At 38.9% G+C, this 20,522-nt stretch overlaps 1 protein-coding gene across 1 annotated transcript in view; it reads right to left on the reverse strand.

The window, feature by feature from the left end:
* Positions 1-20,522, reverse strand: part of RYR2 (ryanodine receptor 2 (cardiac)) — a 786,033-nt gene that overhangs the window by 638,624 nt on the left and 126,887 nt on the right. Inside the window, exons 7-10 of the mRNA XM_006872010.1 lie at positions 19,781-19,859; positions 18,183-18,295; positions 9,697-9,796; positions 3,138-3,234 (exon numbers count right to left, since the gene is read on the reverse strand). Of these exons, the coding sequence (XP_006872072.1) occupies positions 3,138-3,234; positions 9,697-9,796; positions 18,183-18,295; positions 19,781-19,859 (389 nt within the window). The remainder of the gene's footprint in view (positions 1-3,137; positions 3,235-9,696; positions 9,797-18,182; positions 18,296-19,780; positions 19,860-20,522) is intronic.

The following is a 20,522-nucleotide window of genomic DNA, read 5'->3' on the forward strand; positions in this document are numbered from 1 at the left end:
ATGCCTTCAGTGCAGCTTGGACTAGTTTCTTCAGCATCATTAGTTCTTGATCATATGCAACTTCTTCAAATGATTGAACACTGACGTGTTTTTTTGACAATTTGTTTTTCATAAAGTGACTGCGTATTTCTTCCATCTTCTTTTAATGCTTTCTGTATCATTCAATATTTTCACAAAGACTCTTTCAATATAGCCACCTGAGTCTTGATTTTTTTTTTCTTTAGTTCTTTCAGTTTGAGAAATGATGAATATGTTCTTTCCTTTTGGGTTTTTAACTACAGCTCTTTGCACATTTCATTACAATACTTGACTTTGCGCCGCTACCCTTTGAAATTTTCCATTCACTCCTTGACTTCCTAATTTCTTCCATTAGCGTTAACATCTATAAGCTGGAGAGCAAATGTCAGTCTCTTTTCTGCCTTTTTTATGCCCTTTTGCTTTCTTCTTGTCTGGTCTTCAGTCATGAATGTCTAATGCATCAGTTCTGTTCCTGAGATGATCTCTAAATTCAGATGGGATATGTTCACAGTCCTATTTTGCTGTTGTGGACATGTTTAAATTTTTTTTAGCTTCAGCTTGCATATGAGCAACTGATGGTTTGGCTCCACAATTGGTTTCAGACTTTGCTTTGATTGATGATACTGAGCTTTTCCACCATCTCTTCCCACAGATACAGTCAATTTGGTTTCTATGTATTCCATCTTTCATGTTGTGTAAAAACGATATTTGCAACAAAGAAGTCATTGTTCTTACAAAATGCCATTTTCAGCATTATTTCTATCAACAAGGTCGTTTTCCAACTACTGAACCTTCCTCTGTTTGAACCTCTGCATTCTAATCACCAGTAATTATCAATATATCTTGATTGCACGTTTGATCAATTTTATACTGAAGAAGTTGGTAGAATTCTTCCAAAATAACAGATCTTGAAATGTTCTTTTTGATGATGTGGCACCATTCCTCCTGAATTTGTTATTCTCAGCATAGTAAACCATATGATTGTCAAATTTTAAATGGCCTAGATCAGTCCATTTCAGTTCACTAATACCTAGGATATTTATTTTTATGTGTAACATTTCATTTTTGACAACTTCTCCTTTTCCTAGATTCATACTTTGTAGATTCTATATTCCAGTTATTAAAGGATGTTTGCAGCTTCTACCCTCATTTTGTGTTGTGCTCCTTCAGCAAGTGAAGGTCCTGAAAGCTTTACTCTATTTGCATTACAATGGTCAACTCTACTTTGAGGAGTCAGCTCTTCCCAGTCATATTCTGAGTGCCTTCCAAATTAAGGGTCTCATTTTTAGCATTATATATGTCAACATTCTGGTACCATTCATGTATTCATCTTCTTCCAGCACTATATCTAACAATGTTTCATATATATTCACAGTGCTTTCATTGTTTTGCTATTCAGAAGTTGTTTGACTCTCCTTCTTTCAAGTCTGTCTTAGTCTGGAAGCTCTGATTAAGCCTGTCCACCTGGTGAACCTGCTGATGTTTACAATACCAGTGGCATAACTTCTAGCATCAGAGCAGCTCACAAGCCCCTACAGTATGACAAACTGACAGATGCAAGATAGTTCAATCTGTATGCTAAGCACATAATCTGAGAAGCTGGAATATATGAAAAAGAACATGGCATCAAGACTTGAGGAAGATGCATTAACAACCTGAAATATGCAGATGACACAATGTCATTTGCTGGAAGAGAAGAAGACTTGAAGTACTTGCTGATGAAGATCAAAGACCATAGCCTTCATTATGGCTTGAATCCTCAATCTAAAGAAGTGAAAATCTTCACAACTGAACTATTAAATAACATCAGGATTAATGGAGAAAGAAGATTGCATTTGACTTCGTTTTGCTAGGCTCCACAGTTAAGGCTCATGCAAGCAACAGCCAAGAATCAAAGGACATACTGCATTACGCAAACTTGCTGCAAATGACCTCTTTAAAGTGTCAAAGAACAAAGATGTCACAATGAAGATGAAGGTACACTTGATACAAGCGTATTATTTTCAATTGCCTCATATGCAGGCAAAAGTTGAACCATGAATAAAGAAGACTGGAGAAGAGTTGATGCATATGAATTATGGTGTTGGTGAAGAATATCGTGGACTGCCAGAGAATGAACAAATCTGTTCTGGAAGAAATACTGCTGGATTGCTCCTTGGAAGCAAAGATGATGAGACGTCATCTCACGCGTACTTTGAATACACTGTCAGGAAGGACCAGTTGATGGAGAAGGATATCACAGTTGGTAAAGTGAAAGGAGAGTCAACCAAAAGAGGAAGGCCTTCTCCTCCTCACCCCCAGTGAGATGGACTGACAAAGTGGCAGCAACAAGGAGTTCCAACAGTTGTGACGATGGTGCAGGACTGGGTAGGATTGCACTCTGCTGGACATGGAGTCACTATGAGTTGGCACCAACTCCAAGGCACCTAGCAACAACAACAATACTTGCGTATTTTTCCAGTGGGCACAAATGATTTTCATTTGACCCAATGCCAAGTAACATTAATGTGGGGAAGGTATTCTATAGAATAATTTATTAGGGGAAGTGGTCTACTTTATTATCTATATAAATAAAGAGTGCTGACCTTTTGGTCATTATGAGAACGCTAATCTTGAAATGGAAGAGGAAAACTAAACATCCTAGATATAATTATTCTAAAGATATGAACATGTAATGGAACTTAAAGTAGGTTAATTTGATGTGTTCAAGATTTTTTAATGTGTTTTACTTTTTAGCTCTTCTATTAACATGTAAAGGAGCTCTGGTAGCATAGGGGTTATGAACCGGACAGATAACCTCAAGGTTGGCAGTTTGAAACTACTAGCACGGTTTTACAGGAGAAAAATGAGACTTTCTGCTCCCATAAAGATTTACAACCTCGGACCCCCTGTGCAGGGTTGCTATGAGTCGGAACCAACCCACGGCACAGAACAACAATTGACATGTAATGAAAACATTATATGAGAAAAAACTTTTAAGGTCAACAATGAATCACTTCCATGAACAGAAGAACTATAGTGGTTTACTTTCTATTATATTAATGCCCTGAACAGATGTAGTCATAATTTAAAAATTACAGCAAGTCAAAAAGTTCAACATCCCGAACTTGTGGACCAACCTCCGCTGCTCTTCTCCATGGTCGCCCGAGGGAACAGTGAGACATTCATCCATGTGTCCATGGAGCAGCCGGAGAACATCACCACCAATCAGATACCCTAGGAAGAAGAGAAGTCATTTATTATTTTATCTGAGGCCATCTAGTCCAATTTATTTCATAGCTAGAGACACAGATTTTGGCTATGGTTCAGTCACTTGCCAAGGGCATGGATACAGATGGTTCCAGTTACAGCTTCTGAGCACCAAGTCCATGAGCTACACAGTCATCAACACTACCACTACAATATCTCAACTGCCATAAAGTCCTCCAATAAAAACACAAAAATGCATGGACTCAGATTTGAATCTACTTAAGTAAGAATAGCCCACTACTGCCCTTAAAACCAATGACTTCTTCACTGCAAATAACTTTCTTAAACAACATAAAAGACAAATATATACATGGACACCACCAGATGAAATCCACAAAAATCAAATTGACTCCATCTGTAGAAAGGCTCTGTGCCAACAGCCAAAACAGACCATCAACTACTCATATGCAAGTTCAGGCTGAAGATGAAGAAAATGAAAACAACTCCACAAGAGCCAAAATATGACTTTGAATATATCCAACCTGAATTTAGGGATCACCTCAATAAATAACAGATTTAATGCATTAGACACTAATGACCGAAGACCAGAAGAGCTGTGGAATGACATCAAGAACATCATACAGAAAGAAAGCAAAAGGTCATTAAGAAGATAAGAATGAAGGAAAAGACCAAAATAGATGTTATAAGTGACTTGCTCGCCAATGTAGAGACACTAAAGCAAATGGAAGAAATGAGAAGGGAAAAGAGCTAAGCAGACTATTTCAAAGGGCAGCTCAAGAAGATAAAGCCAATTATTATAATGAAATGTGCAAAGACCTGGAGTTAGAAATCCAAGAGAAGAATACGTTCAACACTTCTCAAGCTGAAAGAATTTAAGCATCAACTTGCGATACTGAAGGATTCTATGGGGGAAATATTGAATGATGCAGAAAGTATCAAAAGAAGATGGACAGAGTCACTATACCAAAAATAAATTGTCAATGTTCAGCCATTTCAAGAGGTAGCATATAGTCAAGAGTCAACGGTATTTAATGAAGAAGTACAAGTTGCACTGAAGGCATTGGCAAAGAGCAAGGTTCTGTCTGTTGATGGAATACAAATTGAAATACTTCAACAAACTGATGCAGTACTGAGACATTCACTCATCTATGCCAAGAAATGTTTAAGACAGCTACCTGGCCGCCTGACAGGAAGAGTCACGTATCTGTGCCCATTCCAACATGAGGTGACTCAATGTAATGCATAAATCATTGGAAAATATCATTAATATCACTCGCAAGTAAAATTTTGCTAAAGATAATTTTTAAATGATTGTAGCAGTACAATGACAGGGAACTCGGTCAGAGGCTCATGCCTGATTCAGACAAGTATATGGAAGGAGGGATATCACTGCTTACCTCAGGTGGGTCTTGGCTTAAAGCAGAAAAACCACAAAGATGTTTACCTGTGCTTTTTGACTATGCAAAGACCTTCGACTGTGTGGATCATAACAAGCTATAGATAATGTTGCAAAAGGGTATTTATGAACACTTATTTATGCTCATAAGAACCTATACATAGACCAGGAGGCAGCTGATCTAACAGAATGATGGGACACTGAATGGTCTAAAATCATAGAAGCTGTGTGCCAGGGTTGTATTCTTTCACCATACTTATTCAGTCTCTATGCTGAGCAAATAATCTTCGGAGATGGATTATATCAAGTAGAGCGTGGCATCAGGATTGGAGGAAGACTCATTAACAACTTGCAATATGCAGGTGATACAACCTTGCTTGCTGAAAGTGAAGAGGACTTGAAATACTTACTGAAGATAAAAGACTACAGCCTTCAGTATGAATTTCACCTCAATGTAAAGAAAACAGAACTCCCCACCACTGGAGCAATAAATAACACTGCAGAGAAAAGATGGAAGTTACCAAAGACTTCAGTTTGCTTGTATCCACACTGATAGAAGCAAATCAAGAAATCAAATGATGTATTGCATTAGGCAAATCTGCTGCACAAGACCTAACTAAAGTGTTGAAAAGCAAAGGTATCTATTAAGGGATAAGGTGCATCTGACTCAAACCATGGTATTTTCAATATTCTCATATGCATGTGAAAGTTGATCAATGAATAAAGTAGACCATACAAGAATGATGCATTTGAGTTGAGGTGTCGAAGGAGAATATTAAAAGTACCATGGACTTCCCAAAGAACAAGCAAATCTGTGTTGGAAGAGGCACAACTAGAATGCTCCTTAGAAGCCAGGATGGCCAAACTTCATCTTTCATACTTCAGACGTATTGTCAGGAAGGACTAGTCCCTGGAGAAGTACATTACCGCGCTTGGTAAAGTGGAGGGTCAGCAAAAAAGAGGAAGACCCCCAACAAGATGATTGGCACTGTAGCAGCAGTGTGCTCAAGCACAGAAATATTGTGAGGCTGGTGCAGGACTGGGCAGTGTTTCGTTCTGGTGTGCATAGTGTTGCTGTGAGTAGGAACTGACTCGATGGCCCCTAACATCTATAACAACAACAACAAACCATCAAGTAGATTCCAACTTGTAACCATTCAAAACACGTTTCTGAGGATGTAAATTTTTATGGGAGCAGAGAGCCTCATTTTTCTCCTAAGGAGAAGCTTGTGGGTATGAACTGCTGACCTTGGGGTTAGCAGTCCATTGCTACTGTGCCACCATACTCAATTAAGATAGAATGTTGTTGTTGAGTGTCACGGAAGCAGGTCTGACTCACAATGACCCTATTCACGACAGAATGAAACACTGCCTGATCCTGGGCCATCCTCACATTAGTTGTTTGTGTGAGGTTGTTGCCACTGTGTCAATCCACCTTGTTGGGGAGTCTTCCTCTTTTTAGCTAATGTCCTTCTCTAGAGACTAGACCCTCCTGACAAGATGCCCCAAATGCAGGAGAGGAAGTCTCGCCATCCTGACTTCTAAGGAGTAGTCAGGCTCTATTTCCAAGGCAGATTTGTTAGTTCTGGCAATCCATGGCATTTTCAATATTCTTTTCCAACACCATAATTCAAATATATGAATTCTTTACCAGTCTTCCTTAATCATCATCCAACGTTTATATGCATATGAGGCTACTGAAAATATCAAGACTTTGGTCAGGTACACATTCATCTACAAAGTGACCTCTTTGCTCTTTAGCACTTCAAAGTAATCTTTCGCAGCTGATTTGCTCAATGCAATATGTCACTTGATTTCTTGATTGTTGCTTCCATATGCGTTACTTGTGGATCGAACCAAAATAAATTCTTTGATAACTTCAATCTTTTCTGTCCATTTATCATGATGTCATGCGCTGTCCCAGTTGGAAGGATTTTTGTTTTGTTTTGTTTTTCATTAAGGTGCAATCTATACTGAAGGCTGTAGGCTTTGATCTTCATCAGTATTTCAAGTCCTCTTCACTATCAGCAGCATGGATGTGTCATCTGCATATCAAAGGTTGTTAATGAGCTTACTCCAATCCTGATGCCAAGTACTTCCTTATATAATCTAGTTTCTCAGCATACAAATTGATTGAGTATGGTGAAAGGATGCAATCCTGGCATACAACTTTCCTGCTTTTAAAACATCCAGTGTTCCCTGTTCTGTTAGAACAACTGCTTTTTGATTATATACAGCATCTTCATGAGCACAATTATGTGTTCTGGAATACCCATTCTTCACGTAATCCGTAGCCTGTTATGATGCATGCAGTACAATTCCTTTGCATAGCAAATAAAGCATAATTAAATATCTTTCTGATATTCTCTCTTCTCAGCCAAGATCCATCTGATGATAACCATACTTTCACACCCTCTTCTGAACCTGACTTGAATATCTGAGAGCTCCTTTTGATGCACTGCTGCAACTGGTTTTTAATTATAGTCAGCAAAATTTAACTTGCATTTGATTGTAATGATATCGATTGATGATTTATACTTTCTTGGGTCATCTTTCTTTGGGATGGGCAAAAATACGGACCTCTTCGAATTAAAATATTTCTGATATTCTCTCTTCTCAGCCAAGATCCAACAATGATAACCATACTTTCACACCCTCTTCTGAACCTGACTTGAATATCTGAGAGCTCCTTTTGAAGCACTGCTGCAACTGGTGTTTAATTATAGTCAGCAAAATTTAACTTGCATTTAATTGTAATGATATCGATTGATGATTTGCACTTTCTTGGGTCATCTTTCTTTGGGATGGGCAGAAATACGGACCTCTTCTAATCAGCCAGGTAGCTGTCTTCCAAATTTCTTGGCATAGCTGAGTGAGCATCTCCAGTTCTGCATCAGTTTCAATTAGTATTCTTGTCAATTCCTGGAGCCCTGTTTTTCAACAATGTCTCAGAGCAGCTTGGACTTCTTTCTTGAATATCATAGGTTAGTGATCATAGGCTACCTCCTGAATGACTGAACATCAACCAATTCTTTTTGGTCCAATGACTGTGTATTCCATTCATCTTCATTTGATATTTCACCCATTGTTGTTGTTGAATGAGGCTCAGTCATTTCCCACTTATAGTGACTCTACACAGGGTTTCCAAGGCTGTAAATCTTCGCAGGAGCAGAAAGTCTTATATTTTCCCCTCATTTTATTCACAGAATCTTTCAATAGTGTTACGTCAAGGCTTCAATTCTCTCTTCAGTTCTTTCAGTGTGAGATATGCTGAGCATGCTCTTCTTCCCTTTTGGTTTTCTACGTCCAGGTCTTTGCACATTCCATTATAATATTTGACTCTGTGTTTTCAAACTGACTTTTGAAGTTTTCTGTTTGGCTTTTCACTTCTTTCCTCATTTCTTATAGAAACTTTAGTTTTTCTGCACTCAAAAGCAAGTTTCATAGTCTCTTCTGACATTGATTTTTGTCTTTTTTTTCTTTCCTGTCTTTTAAATCACTTTTTGCTATCTTGCTATATGATGTTCTTGATGTCATCCCACAACTCTTCTGGTCGTTGGTCATTAATTAGTGTCTAATGCATCAAATCTGTTCTTGAGATGATCGTTAAATTCAAGTAGGATATATGCTCAAGGTCACATTCTGGCCCTCATGGATTTGTTTTCAATTTCTTCAGCCTGAGCCTGACCTTCAATATGAGTAACTGATGATCTACTATTCCACATTCTGCCCCTTGCCTTGTTTTGGCAGATGATATTCAGCTTTTTCACTGTCTTTTCTCACAGATGTAGTCAGTTTGCTTCCTGTGTATTGCCATTTGGTGAGATCCATGTCAATAGTCGCCTCTTATGTTGTTTAAAGGAGCTCTAGTAGAAGGAGCTCTGGTAGCGTAGTGGTTACGAATCAGGCTGCGAACCTTAAGGTCAGCAGTTCGAAACTACCAGCCACTCCACGGGAGAAAGATGAGGCTTTCTACTCCCGTAAACATTTACACCCTCAGAAACCCTGTACAGGGTCGCTATGGGTCGGAACCGACTCGAAGGCACTTAACAACAACAGTAGCATAGTGGTTATGAATTGAGCTGTTAATCTCAAGGTCAGCAGTTCGAAACTATCAGCTGTCCCACGGGATAAAGATGAGGCTTTCTGCTCCCGTAAACATTTACAGCCTCGGAACCCTGTACAGGGTCACTATGATTCGGAACCGACTCCACGGCACATAACAACAATGTTGTTTAAAAAAGGTATTTGCCATACCTGATCTTGCCAAATTCTATCATTAATTCTATCACTAAAGAAGGCTTCTGTGTTGTTAAGTGCTGTTGACTTGGTGCTGACTCACAGCAACCCTGGACAGGGTTTCTGCGGAACAGCTGGTTGGTTTGAACCACAAACCTTGTGTTTAGTAGTCCAGTGCTTCTGCTATAGTGCCACACCCGTAGGTTCGTGTCTAAGTCTATGAGTGTTCGTTTTTTTTAACGGAAGATTTTATCAAATGAAGGGTCTTTTGGTAGTGCAAAAGATTACAGATTTGAGTCCCGTCAGATGCACCTTGGAAGGAAGACTAGAGAACTGCTTCTGAAAAACCATCCACTGAAAACTCAATGGCACACGGTTCCTCCGACATACATGGGTCACCAAGAATCAAAACTGACCTGATGGCCACTAATTTAAATGGGAAGAATCAGAACACATGCAAATATTTGCCCGGAAAACCCCACTGTACAAACATTTTGGTGATAGAGTCATAAGGCATCAACCCCCATGAAAAATCCTGGCATTAAACTGACTGAGCAGTACCCAGAGATTTATAGAAAACCCTAGAAAATTTATAGAAAATTTATAGAAAACCCTAGAAAGTGAACCCAGAGCACACAGAAATAAAATAGAGAGCAGCATCAAAATCAGGAAAGATAAATCTTAATGCAAATGTAATGTTTAGAGAGCAAGTCAAAAGAGGTTACATGGCACAAACAAGCTTTCATTAATCATCAGCTTAGGATCACAATTCCAATAAATGATCCTCAACTTTGCATCAAAGAAGGGTGATCTCACTGGAATGGAAGTTTTACCTTGGGCAGCTTCACTTCCTGAGCTGATTGGGGCCACGCTCCAGAGGGTCTGCTGGAAGGCAGCATCCACATGCAAGTTGCCATTGCCATAGGACAAGTGCTATAGGAGAGGTAACAAGAGGCATCACTTTAGTCTCTAATACGCCTTACTACAGAAATGCTTTGGCCACTCCAATTTTTAACATCAGAGTTGGAATTGTACATAAACAAGACCTGTTTCAATGCTGTCTTTCAAAAATTAAGACATAGTGAGAAAATAAAATAGCAGCCCCATTTGAGCTTAGTAATTTTCCAGCTTCATTTTAAGAGTTACTACCAGAAACCTTATACAGGGTCGCTATGGGTCAGAATTGACTCAATGGCACTTAACAACAACAAACCTGGATCGTCAGCCAGCTCTGACTCAGCGTGATCTGTGTGTCACAGAAGGACACACTGCCCGTTCCTTGCCTTCCCTATCATCATGGCCATGCTGAAGTTCACTGGTGCAGCCACTGCGTCATCAGCTGGTTGAGTGTCTCCCTCGTTATTTTACCAAGCAACTGGGCTCTCCTGACATGTCTGAAGTAAGCAGGATGAAGTCTTAGCATAACTTCGTTCTCTAGTGCTGCTATGACAGTTAAGGACTTTAACAAACAGAAATGTATTCTCTGCCAGTCTGAGAGACTAGGAGTCCACATTCAGAGAGATGCTCTGGGGAAAGGTCCTTGTCTCCTTTCAGCATCTGTAGGCCCAGCATGCCTTGGAAATCTCCATGGGTCTTGGTATTAATCTTTCCCTGGATCTAGAAGCTTCACAGTGCAGGGACCGACCCCCCAGTCCAAAGCACACATTCCACTCCGGGCTCATCTTTCTTGGTGGAAGGTCCCTCCTACTCCTTTCACATCTCTCTCCTTTCATCTTTTGTAAAACAAAAGATGTTGTAGGCCAAGCTTCTGGGAAACTCCTTGTACTGGATTAGGGTTATAATAGGCATTTACCTTTCATCCTTTTGTTTGTCACATCAGATCATATGGAAATCATCACATAACTGCCACTTTACATCATTACGTAACAGCTAAAGTACTGAGAATCATGACCCAGCCCAGTTAACACCATCCTTGCTTCTAAGGTCCATTTTGGCTTCATTGTCTTTGAGATAGGTTTGCCAAGTCTTCTGGCTTGTTTGTGGTTTTTAACTGACATGCGGTTGTTCCAACTCTTAGGGATCCTTTAGAGTTTCCAAGGACCAGCTTGGTGGGTTTGAATAACCGCTTTGCAATTCAAACCCACCTTGCAGTCTGGTGCTTTATCATACAGCATCACACCAGGACTCCATTCTTCTATCAGCCACTATTCTTGGCCAATATCACAGGTCAAATACATCAGTTCTACTTTCATCCTTATTCATGGTCCAAATTTCACATGCATATGAGGACATCGAAAATACCACTGACTGGGTCAGGTGCACTTTAGTGCTCAAGGTGACATCTTTGCTTTTGAAAACTTTAAACAGGTCTTTTGCAACACTCCATTTGTTTTCTTGACAGCTGCTTCCATGGATATTGATTGTGATCCAAAAGAATGAAGTCACTGACATCAAAAACATCTTTTCTTTTCTTTTTTTAAATCATTTATCCATGACGTCGTTTATTAATCCAGTTGTAAGGATTTTCATTTTTTCTAGGTTTATATGTAATCCATACTGAAGGCTATAGTCTTTTGCCTTCATCAGGTGTTGTTAAGTGCTGTTAAGTTGATTCCAACTCAGCGACCCTGTATATACAGGGTTTCTGAGGAGCGGCTGGTGACCTTGAGCCACCCCACCTGATGATTCAACACAACCTTGCAGTACAGGGTATGAGCCCTCAGAGCCACACAGTGCTTCTAATTCTCTTAATTTCTGGCAACCAAGGTTGTGTAATTTGCATGTCTTAAGTTGTTAATGAGTCATCCTGGAAACCTAATGCCAAGTTCCTCTTCACACAGCATATCGTCTCAGATTAATTATTCAGCATACATGAAGGGGTGTCAAATGTCTATTGAAAAATTCTATTCTCTTTTAATTCAATTTTTGTTCTATTTGATGCCCTCATAGACTGACTTAGTAATGTGAAAGAATCCAACCAGATACCTACTCTGTACACTTAGTCACTTAGTATCCCCTCCTGTTCACACAGCTGACTTCCTGGGCTTCACCTGAGCACTATCAACTGTTTTGTAATTCTGTTTCTTCACAATGTTATCCATACTGTACTATAATTCCCACAGTCGAATGAATGCCTTTTCAGTCAATAAAATACAGTTAAATATCTTTCTGACATTTTGCAAAGTTCAGCCTATCTAATAGCCATTAGATGGCGATATTTCCTAATACCTAAAACCAGACTATATACAGTTTACATACTAGAGATTTCAATTTCCCTTCTTAAAAACAGACATTTATCAAAATAATATATTTTCTACATGGAAAGGCAAAATATTTGTACCATCAAATGATAGCTAGAGCAAAACTAATGGGCACTATCAAATGTCTGCGGATTTGATTAATCACCCTTAGGCCGCTTGTCCCCTGTTTGCTTACAGTCTTGTCAGTAACTATTACCAATATCCTTGTGATGTTTCTGCAACACTTTTGCAACACTGATGACACTCGTTAGAAACCTATACAGGGTCACTATGAGTTGGAACCTACTCAATGGTCCTTAACAGCAACATTCACACTATTAACCTTCCTAGGACTGTGGCCATCCTAGTTTTAGGCACATCAGTCATAGCATGAAGTAATCATCCTATTTGTACGATACAGGATTTCCATGCCCTAAAAGGCTCTTTTTACCTAAGTATAGTATTCTCAAGTCACTCATATGCACAAGTATTTCATTCTTTTTCTTTTAAAAACTGAAGAAAGTCTGGACATTGTGACATGTGCACAGATATTTTATCAGTAATGTTTCCAATGGTGGGCTTAAAAGATTACCAACTGAACCATCAGATTCAGCAATAATTGGCTCTTACCCCCTTCCTTATCTTAACTAATGTCTGCAATTTCACAATCATTTCTTCAACTTACCCTTGCTACTCTTAAGCATAATCCCAACCTAGGTTCCTTTATTGACAAAATGTGCTCTCCCAGTATGCTGTGTTTCCTATGTACTACCTTAGCTCTCTAGTGCTAAGGCAGAACTAGATGGGCATGGAGCACTTTCCCCTCAGCTTTAGGCAGTGGGCCCCATTATCTTGGTCTGGTACCACACTCTCAAGTTGAATCAATTAATAGCTGGCTCTTGGAAACCTATGAGGTCTTGACGCTACACTTTCAGACCCCAGAGGCCATTGTCCCAAGTTTTGAGACTAAGGAAGCTCTGCTTTCTACAGTCCTTCCAATAGTTTTGATAATCTTCAAGATACTCCAGGGAAGGTTGTTTTGTTGGAGTACAGCAGATGTAGGTCTTTGGACCTCTTTTTTGAGAGTAGAAAGCCAAGAGGCAGATAGCATCCTCTCTCTTCATGTTCTCTCTGCCCCCTTCAGTACAGGTTGATGAATTTTCAGCTGTGGTAGTAGGTTAGATCCATCAGTCACAGGCTTAATCTCTCTAACCAAAGACTGCACGACACTACACCCTTGATGAAAATTCTAGGTTACACGTTCTTATTGCGTACAACACTATCTTCAAAACCCCTGAAGTTTTGTTTTCATTTTGTACATGAGAGTTGATAGTGAATCCAGACAACATGAAGTGTTTGACAACTTTAATTTTTTCTACATTTATCATGATGTTATTCTTTGGTCAAGTGGTAAGGATTTTTGCTGTCTTTACATTGAGATGTAACCTATACTTAAGGCTGTGGTCTTTGATCTTCATCAATTAAGTATTTTAAATCCTCTTTGCTTTCACAAGTAAGGTTGTATCATCTGCATACTGCATGTTGTTAATGAGCTATCCATACTTTGTTATGATCCACACAGTTGAATGCCTTTGCATAGTGAATAAGATACAAATAAACATCTGTCTAGTTTTCTCTGCTTTCAGCCAAGACCCATTTGGCCTCAGCAATGATGTCAGTAGTTCCACATCCTCTTCTACATCTGGCTTGAATTTCTTTTCTAGCAGACCCTATCACTGTACTGCTGAAAGTATTTTTGAATCATCTTCAGCAAAATTTTACTTACCTGCAACATTAATGATCTTTTTCAATGATTGCCTCATTCTTTTGTGTCACCTTTTTTGAAATGGGCACAACTATGGATCTCTTACAATCAGAACATGGCCAGGTAGCCACCTTCCGACTTTCTTGGCATACAATGATTGAGCTCCATCAGCAGTGAATCTATCTGTTTGTGGAAATATTTCAGTTTGTATTCCATCAATTCCCAGAGCCTTGTTTTCCAACAATGCTTTCAGTGCAGCTTGGACTTCTTCCCTTAATACCATTGGTTCTTGATCAGATGCTACTACTTGAAATGACAGAACATTGACCATTTCTTCTTGCTACAGTGACTCTGTGCATTCCTTCCATCTTCTTTTGACACCTTCCTGCATCATTCAATATTTTGTCCACAGAATCCTTCACCATTGCAACCCAAGGCTTTAATTTTTTCTTCAGCTATTTCAGCTTGAGAAATGCTGAGCATGTTATCTCTTTTAGCTTTCTGATTCCAGGTCACAGCACATTTCATTATAATATGTTACTTTGTCTTCTCAAAGGATCTTTTGGAAAATCTCTGCTCAGCTCTTTTATTTCCTCATTTCTTCCATCCACTTTAGTCTCTCTACTAAAGTGCAAGAACAAGTTTCAAAGTCTCTTCTGACATCCATTTTAGTTTTTCCTTTCTTTCTTGTCTTTTTAATGACCTTCTTGCTTTCTTCATGTATGTTCTTGATGTTATGCCACAACTCCTCTGGTCTTTAGTCATTAGTGTCTAATGCTTCTAAGCTGTTCTTGAGATGGTCACTAAATTCAGGTGAGATATACTCAAGATCGTATTTTGGTTCTCATGGACTAATTTTAATTTTCTACAGCTTCAGCCTGAAACTGCATACAAACTACTGATGGTCTGTTCTAGTCTGCCCCTGGTCTTGTTTTGACTGATGATATGGAGCTTTACCATCATCTCTTCCCACAGATGTAATCAATTTGATTCTTGTGTATTCCATATGGTGAGGTCCACAAGTATAGTCACCAATTATATCATCGGAAAAAGGTATTTGCTATGAATAAGTCGTTGGTCTTACAAAATTCTAGCATGAAATCAGCATCATTTCCATTACAAGGTTATAGTTTCCAACTCCTGACCCTTCCTCTGTTTCCAACATTCTCATCGCAATCACCAATAATTATCAATGCACCTTGATTTCTTCTTTCATCAATTTCAGAGTGAAGAAGTTGGTACAATTCTTCAGTTTCCTCATCATTGACATTAGTTGTTGGAAACAAATTTGAATGACAGTGGTATGAACTGATCTTCCTTGTTGCTATTAAGTGCCATCCCGTGGGTTTCAAAACATTAGCTACCTTGTATAGTAGGGCTTCTGACATTGTAAATCTATCGGGGAGGAGAAAGTCTTATCTTTCTCCAAGTGGAGTGGTTGGTGGGTTGATAGACTTTGTGGTCCACAGTCCAGTGCTTATCATGGATACCATCCTATCACAGACAGCAATGACTTCTAGAGAAATCTTGAAATGTTCTTTTTGATAATGAATGTGACATCATTCCTGTGCAATTTGCCATTCCTGTTATAGTAAGCCATTGTTGTTATTTTTAGGTGCTATCAAGTCAGTTCTGACTTATAGTGAACTTATTCACAACATTGCCTGGTCCTGAGCCAGCATCCTAACTGTTGTTATGTTTGAGCCCATTCACTGTCCAATTCTAAGCAATCATCCATTTCAGCTCAGGAAAGCCTAGAATATCAACCGTTACTCATTTCATTCTTGGTGACTTCCAATTTTCTCAGATTTCTACTTTGTACAATCCATGGTCTGATTATTAATGGATGGTTGTAGCTGTTGCTTCTCATTTTAAATTGTGCTCCATCAGCAAATGAAGGTCTTGAAAGCTTTAGTCCATTTATGTCATTATGTATGGTTAACTCTACTTTAAGGAGGCAGCTCTTTTCCAATCATATCTGAAGTACTTTCCCACCTGAGTGGTTCATCTTCAGGTGCTATATCAGACAGTATTCAACTGCTATTCCAAAGGTTTTTCATGGCTAAGCTTTCAGAAGTGGCCTACCCTCCCCTTCCTCATCTTAGTCCAGAAGCTCAGCTGAAACCTGTCTGCCATGGATGACTCTGATGGTATTTAAAAGAGCAGTGGCATAGCTTCTGGCATCACAGCAACAAATACGCCACTACTAGACCACAAACTGACAGTGACTTTTATCATTAGATGCCTTCAAACTCTTCCAGCCTCTACCCATTATGCAATTCCCAAACTACGCTCACACTTTAGATACCTGCAGAATCCCCACTCCAGGTACCAAAATCTGCCTAAGTAAGTTATAGTGCTGTTATAACAGAAAAAACACAAGTAGATGTCTTTAACAAAAGAAGTTAATTTTCTCACAGTTTAGGAGGCCAAATATCAGAATTCAGAGCACTAGCTAAAGGAGAGGGTTTTCTCTCTGTAGGCTCTTGAGGAAAGTACTTGTTTCTCTAAGCTTCTGCTCCTAGAGATTTTCATGTGGCTTAACATCTGTCTTCTGCTTGCTTGCTTAATACTTTTACATCTCAAAAGAGATTGACTCAAGATACACCTCACATTAATCCTGCTTCCTTTTCATCATCATCACAAAGACAAACCATTCCTAAAGAGGACTATACACAAGCATACAAGTTTACAACACATATTTGTAGGGGACATAATTCCATGTGGAACATTTACAAATGAATCAAATCTCATTTGTTTTCACAAAAAGTAACATACATGTTCCTTCAGAGCAACTTTGCACAATATAAATATTTGTCTTATATATTTTACTTTTCCTTCTGGCTCTAACAATCTGCCTGACAGTTGGTTCAAACCTTTTACTCCTAGCATCTAACAGTATTATTCAATAAAAAAGGATTTACAAAAGTCAACCAAATCTTTAAAGATCAAGTAGCATAAAGCACTGAAATGTAGTTGAAGCTATTCCATAAATATTGCTATTTTAATGCTTATTTGACAAGCTGTCACATAGAGCTGTACACACGTGTCCTAAAAATGTGCCCAGTTCCACCTACAGTAGTTGTTAAACAAGAGTCCAGAGCCGCCAAGCCAGGCCTCCCATTGCTGAGACACTCAGCAGCCCACCTCACTGAACAGTTAGCTCCCTGAGTTAGGTGCCCAGTTGCTCAGCAGTTTACTGTCTTCATTTCTTCTCCAGCATCACTTCTTCACACAGAATGAAACATACCCCTCTTATTAGGAATGTTTCAAAATGGTAACGAAATGCCTTGGAAGACAAAAATGGATTTTAACACCCTCCAATTCCACCTCCTGGCCATGTTCATAGAGAAAAGAGGGACCAATCACTTTTTAATTATAAATTAATCACCTACTCACAAATATTTAAATGTATGGCAGTGGCAATACACTTTTTATAATTCAGTCTGTGCCTTAATTTGGTAGTTCTGATTTTTATTTCACTTTGATTATAGGATATTTTAATAAGGATATTCATGCAAAGTCTATATGCTCCTGTTTTATATTTATGTTTTCAACCAGTTACTACAATATTATTTGCACTGACACTCTTTATAGTTCTACTGACTTCAATATACTGCAAGCTTTTGTATATGATTACTTTAGCAATAAAACAATTAAGGAGCTCTGGTAGCGTAGCGGTTACAAAGCTCAAGGTCAGCAGTTCGAAACTACCGGCTGTTCCGTGGGAGAAAGATGAAGCTATCAGCTCCCGTAAAAATTTACAGCTTCAGAAACCATGCACAGGGTCACTATGAGTTGGAACCGACTCCACAGCACATTACCACCACCACCAAATAAAATTAAACAAATGTATGCCAGCCACCCAATATTCACTTATTAAACATTCTCCATCTCCAAGTCCTACCCTTTGAAGTCTACCAATGTCAGTGACCAGCAAACTTATTTTGTTGATTTTTCCATTTTCAGCATGCAAGTATTTCTCAAATAATAATTTGACTTCATAAATATCAAAATAGGTAATCACAACTTCATTACTATTTCCTTTTCATTGGGCACAAAATAAAAACTATGTAATTTTGAATTCTTGATTCGTCTGCATTTACATCTAATTCATAAAAGAATCTATGAGCATGCATATGAAGGTCATGAGGACAGCCTGCTTATTATGAGCCCAAGAAGGGCCACTTCTACACGTGCCATGTTATTTGCTTACTTAAGGAGTTATTTCTAATCTATCCAATAGAGACACAAGCTTGTGTATAAGCAACTGTCATAGATCATCTGAACTCTAAACCTCAGAGACCACTTCATTGACCGGCCACCAAGGAAACAATCTGATTTTCGTACTCACCAAGTATCTTTCAGAGGACACGCTAACTAAGATGAGGTCATCTCCCACTCGGACCTTCTCTCCTTCTGATCGCTGCTTAGAGGCAGGGTGTATCGTCCACCAACACGCCTCACCTGCAGAAGGATTGAAAAAGGAAACGTGGAGAAGGATCTCTAATCTACTGCCTTTGCCAGTGGACTCCAAAATATTTAAAAGGAGGAAAAATGAATGAAAGCTTCAACTGTTTCATTCACACAAATTTTAAAAAATTGAATTAATCTCTTAGACCATGAATTTTTTTTTTTAAATTAAGATAAATTACCTTGGGATGAGACATAATGAAATGTTTCTCATATAAACTGTTTGTGACACTTTGAGAACTTTGGTTCTCCGAACATTGCTTAAATAAACAACAACTATACTATCATAAGGTCAAATTCACTAGTCATGCTGATGAGATTGTATTCTTATACAGCCATACTTCTCACGTTTCACTCTGTAATAATATGTTGCCTTTTTGTCATTCGGTTTTCATAAGGGCTTGAGATTTGATAGTGCTACAATTGCATTATCACAATACAAAAAAACTCAGTGCTTTTCTGGGACTCTGATTTGTAAAAGATGCAAATGTTACCATCTAAAAATTTACTAAGCACTCACATATAAATGGAAAAAGAAAAAAGTATGATGCATTTGAGTTATGGTTTTAGAGGAGATTATTTAGCGTACCATAGACTGATAAAAGAATAGATGTGTGTTGGAAGACATACAGCCCGAGTGCTCCTTGGAATCCAGGATGGCCAGACTTTGACCAACATATTTCACACGTGTTGTCAGGAGGGACGAGTTACTACAGGAGATCATGTTTGGTAAAGTGGAGGGTCAGAGAAGAGGAAGACTCCCAAGAAGATGGATTGGCACAGTGTCAGCATCAATGGGCTCAAAAGTAGCAACAACTGTGAGGTTAGCCCAGGATGGGGCAGTGCTTCGTTCTGTGGTACACAGGGTTGCTATGAGTCAGTACCAACTCGATGGCACCTAACAACAACAACATGGAACACTGACAGTGAGAATATAAGTAAGGATAATTTTCTCCTATTTCCATCCTCTAAAAGGACAAATGTGCTAATATATGCATTTTTTATTCAAAAATATGTAAATGGTTTGAACAGTTATATAGAAAATAGCATGGGGCAAGAGATGAAGACTTTCATGGTCTACTTTTTCATTCAAATGTTGACACTGAGTATGTTTTCTTTATATATTTAAAAACATTTTCAGATGAAGAACAAAAGTGGTTTGTAGCAGCACTTCCTGAACTAAGCAATACAAATGAGTATGGATGGCACTCATCATATATCATTAATAAGTCCTAATTTTCTATTCAAACCATAAAAAGGAAACGGTTAAGGTCTAGTTTTAACATCCAGCTAGGTATGTGGGAATGATCAACAGAAACAATATACGGTTTCTCCTTCTGCTAGAAACCTTCTTCAGAAAGGCATTCATTTTTTCCTGACTAGCTGAAGAACATTCATCTAGCGTATCGTCTATCATGTCTCATAACTTGTCCCAGCACCCTCTCTGAATGCAGCACCATCACCTGCTAAGGAGCTCACCTGTTGTGTCCTCTTGCAAGCCAACATCAAAGGCCAGTTTATCCGTTGAAGACCGGGAGGTGGACAGGCAGCACAGATACTACAAAACAGAATCAGTGGCTGCCATTAAATATTTATAATCATATCTGTGTCTTATTCTGCACAGAACTTAGCATACGTATGATAAACACTGGACTGGGAACCACAAGGTCCACGGTTTGAGCCTGCCAGCCACTCCGTGGGAGAGAGAGGAGGCTTTCTACTCTGGAGAAGATTTAAAGCCTCAGAAATCCTGTGCAGGGCTGCAAAGAGTTGAAACCAACTCATTGGCAACAACAATCTTTGCTGTATCAGTCTTGTCCTTCAAAGCTGGATGTTTTTGGTGCAACATCCAGGTTTCTAGGTATCCAAGAGGTACAACAGCATTACACAGCATTCATCAGGAGCAAAGTTCTAAAGGAAATGTGCTCTTTTTTTTTCACATCAAAGATGTACACACTGGGCTCTGTCAGTAAACAAGAAGAGGAGTCATAGAGATATGTCTGTTCATCTCTAATTTCATATGACATTCGTTATCATCAGAGAAAGCACAACCTTATCTGACAGTTGGAACTCTTCCTCCCACACAGAAATTTGAAAATTATTCATTGTTATCTTCTAGTTTTGTTTTCATTAAAAAAAAACCTTAACCCTTGGAAACCCATCCAGAATTGACTCTGCTGTTGCTGGCGACAGCATCTGCAAGTACTGAGAAGCTGTGGCC

The sequence above is a fragment of the Chrysochloris asiatica genome, unplaced genomic scaffold (genome assembly GCF_000296735.1).
Source record: "Chrysochloris asiatica unplaced genomic scaffold, ChrAsi1.0 scaffold00179, whole genome shotgun sequence".
NCBI classification, from domain to species: domain Eukaryota; kingdom Metazoa; phylum Chordata; class Mammalia; order Afrosoricida; family Chrysochloridae; genus Chrysochloris; species Chrysochloris asiatica.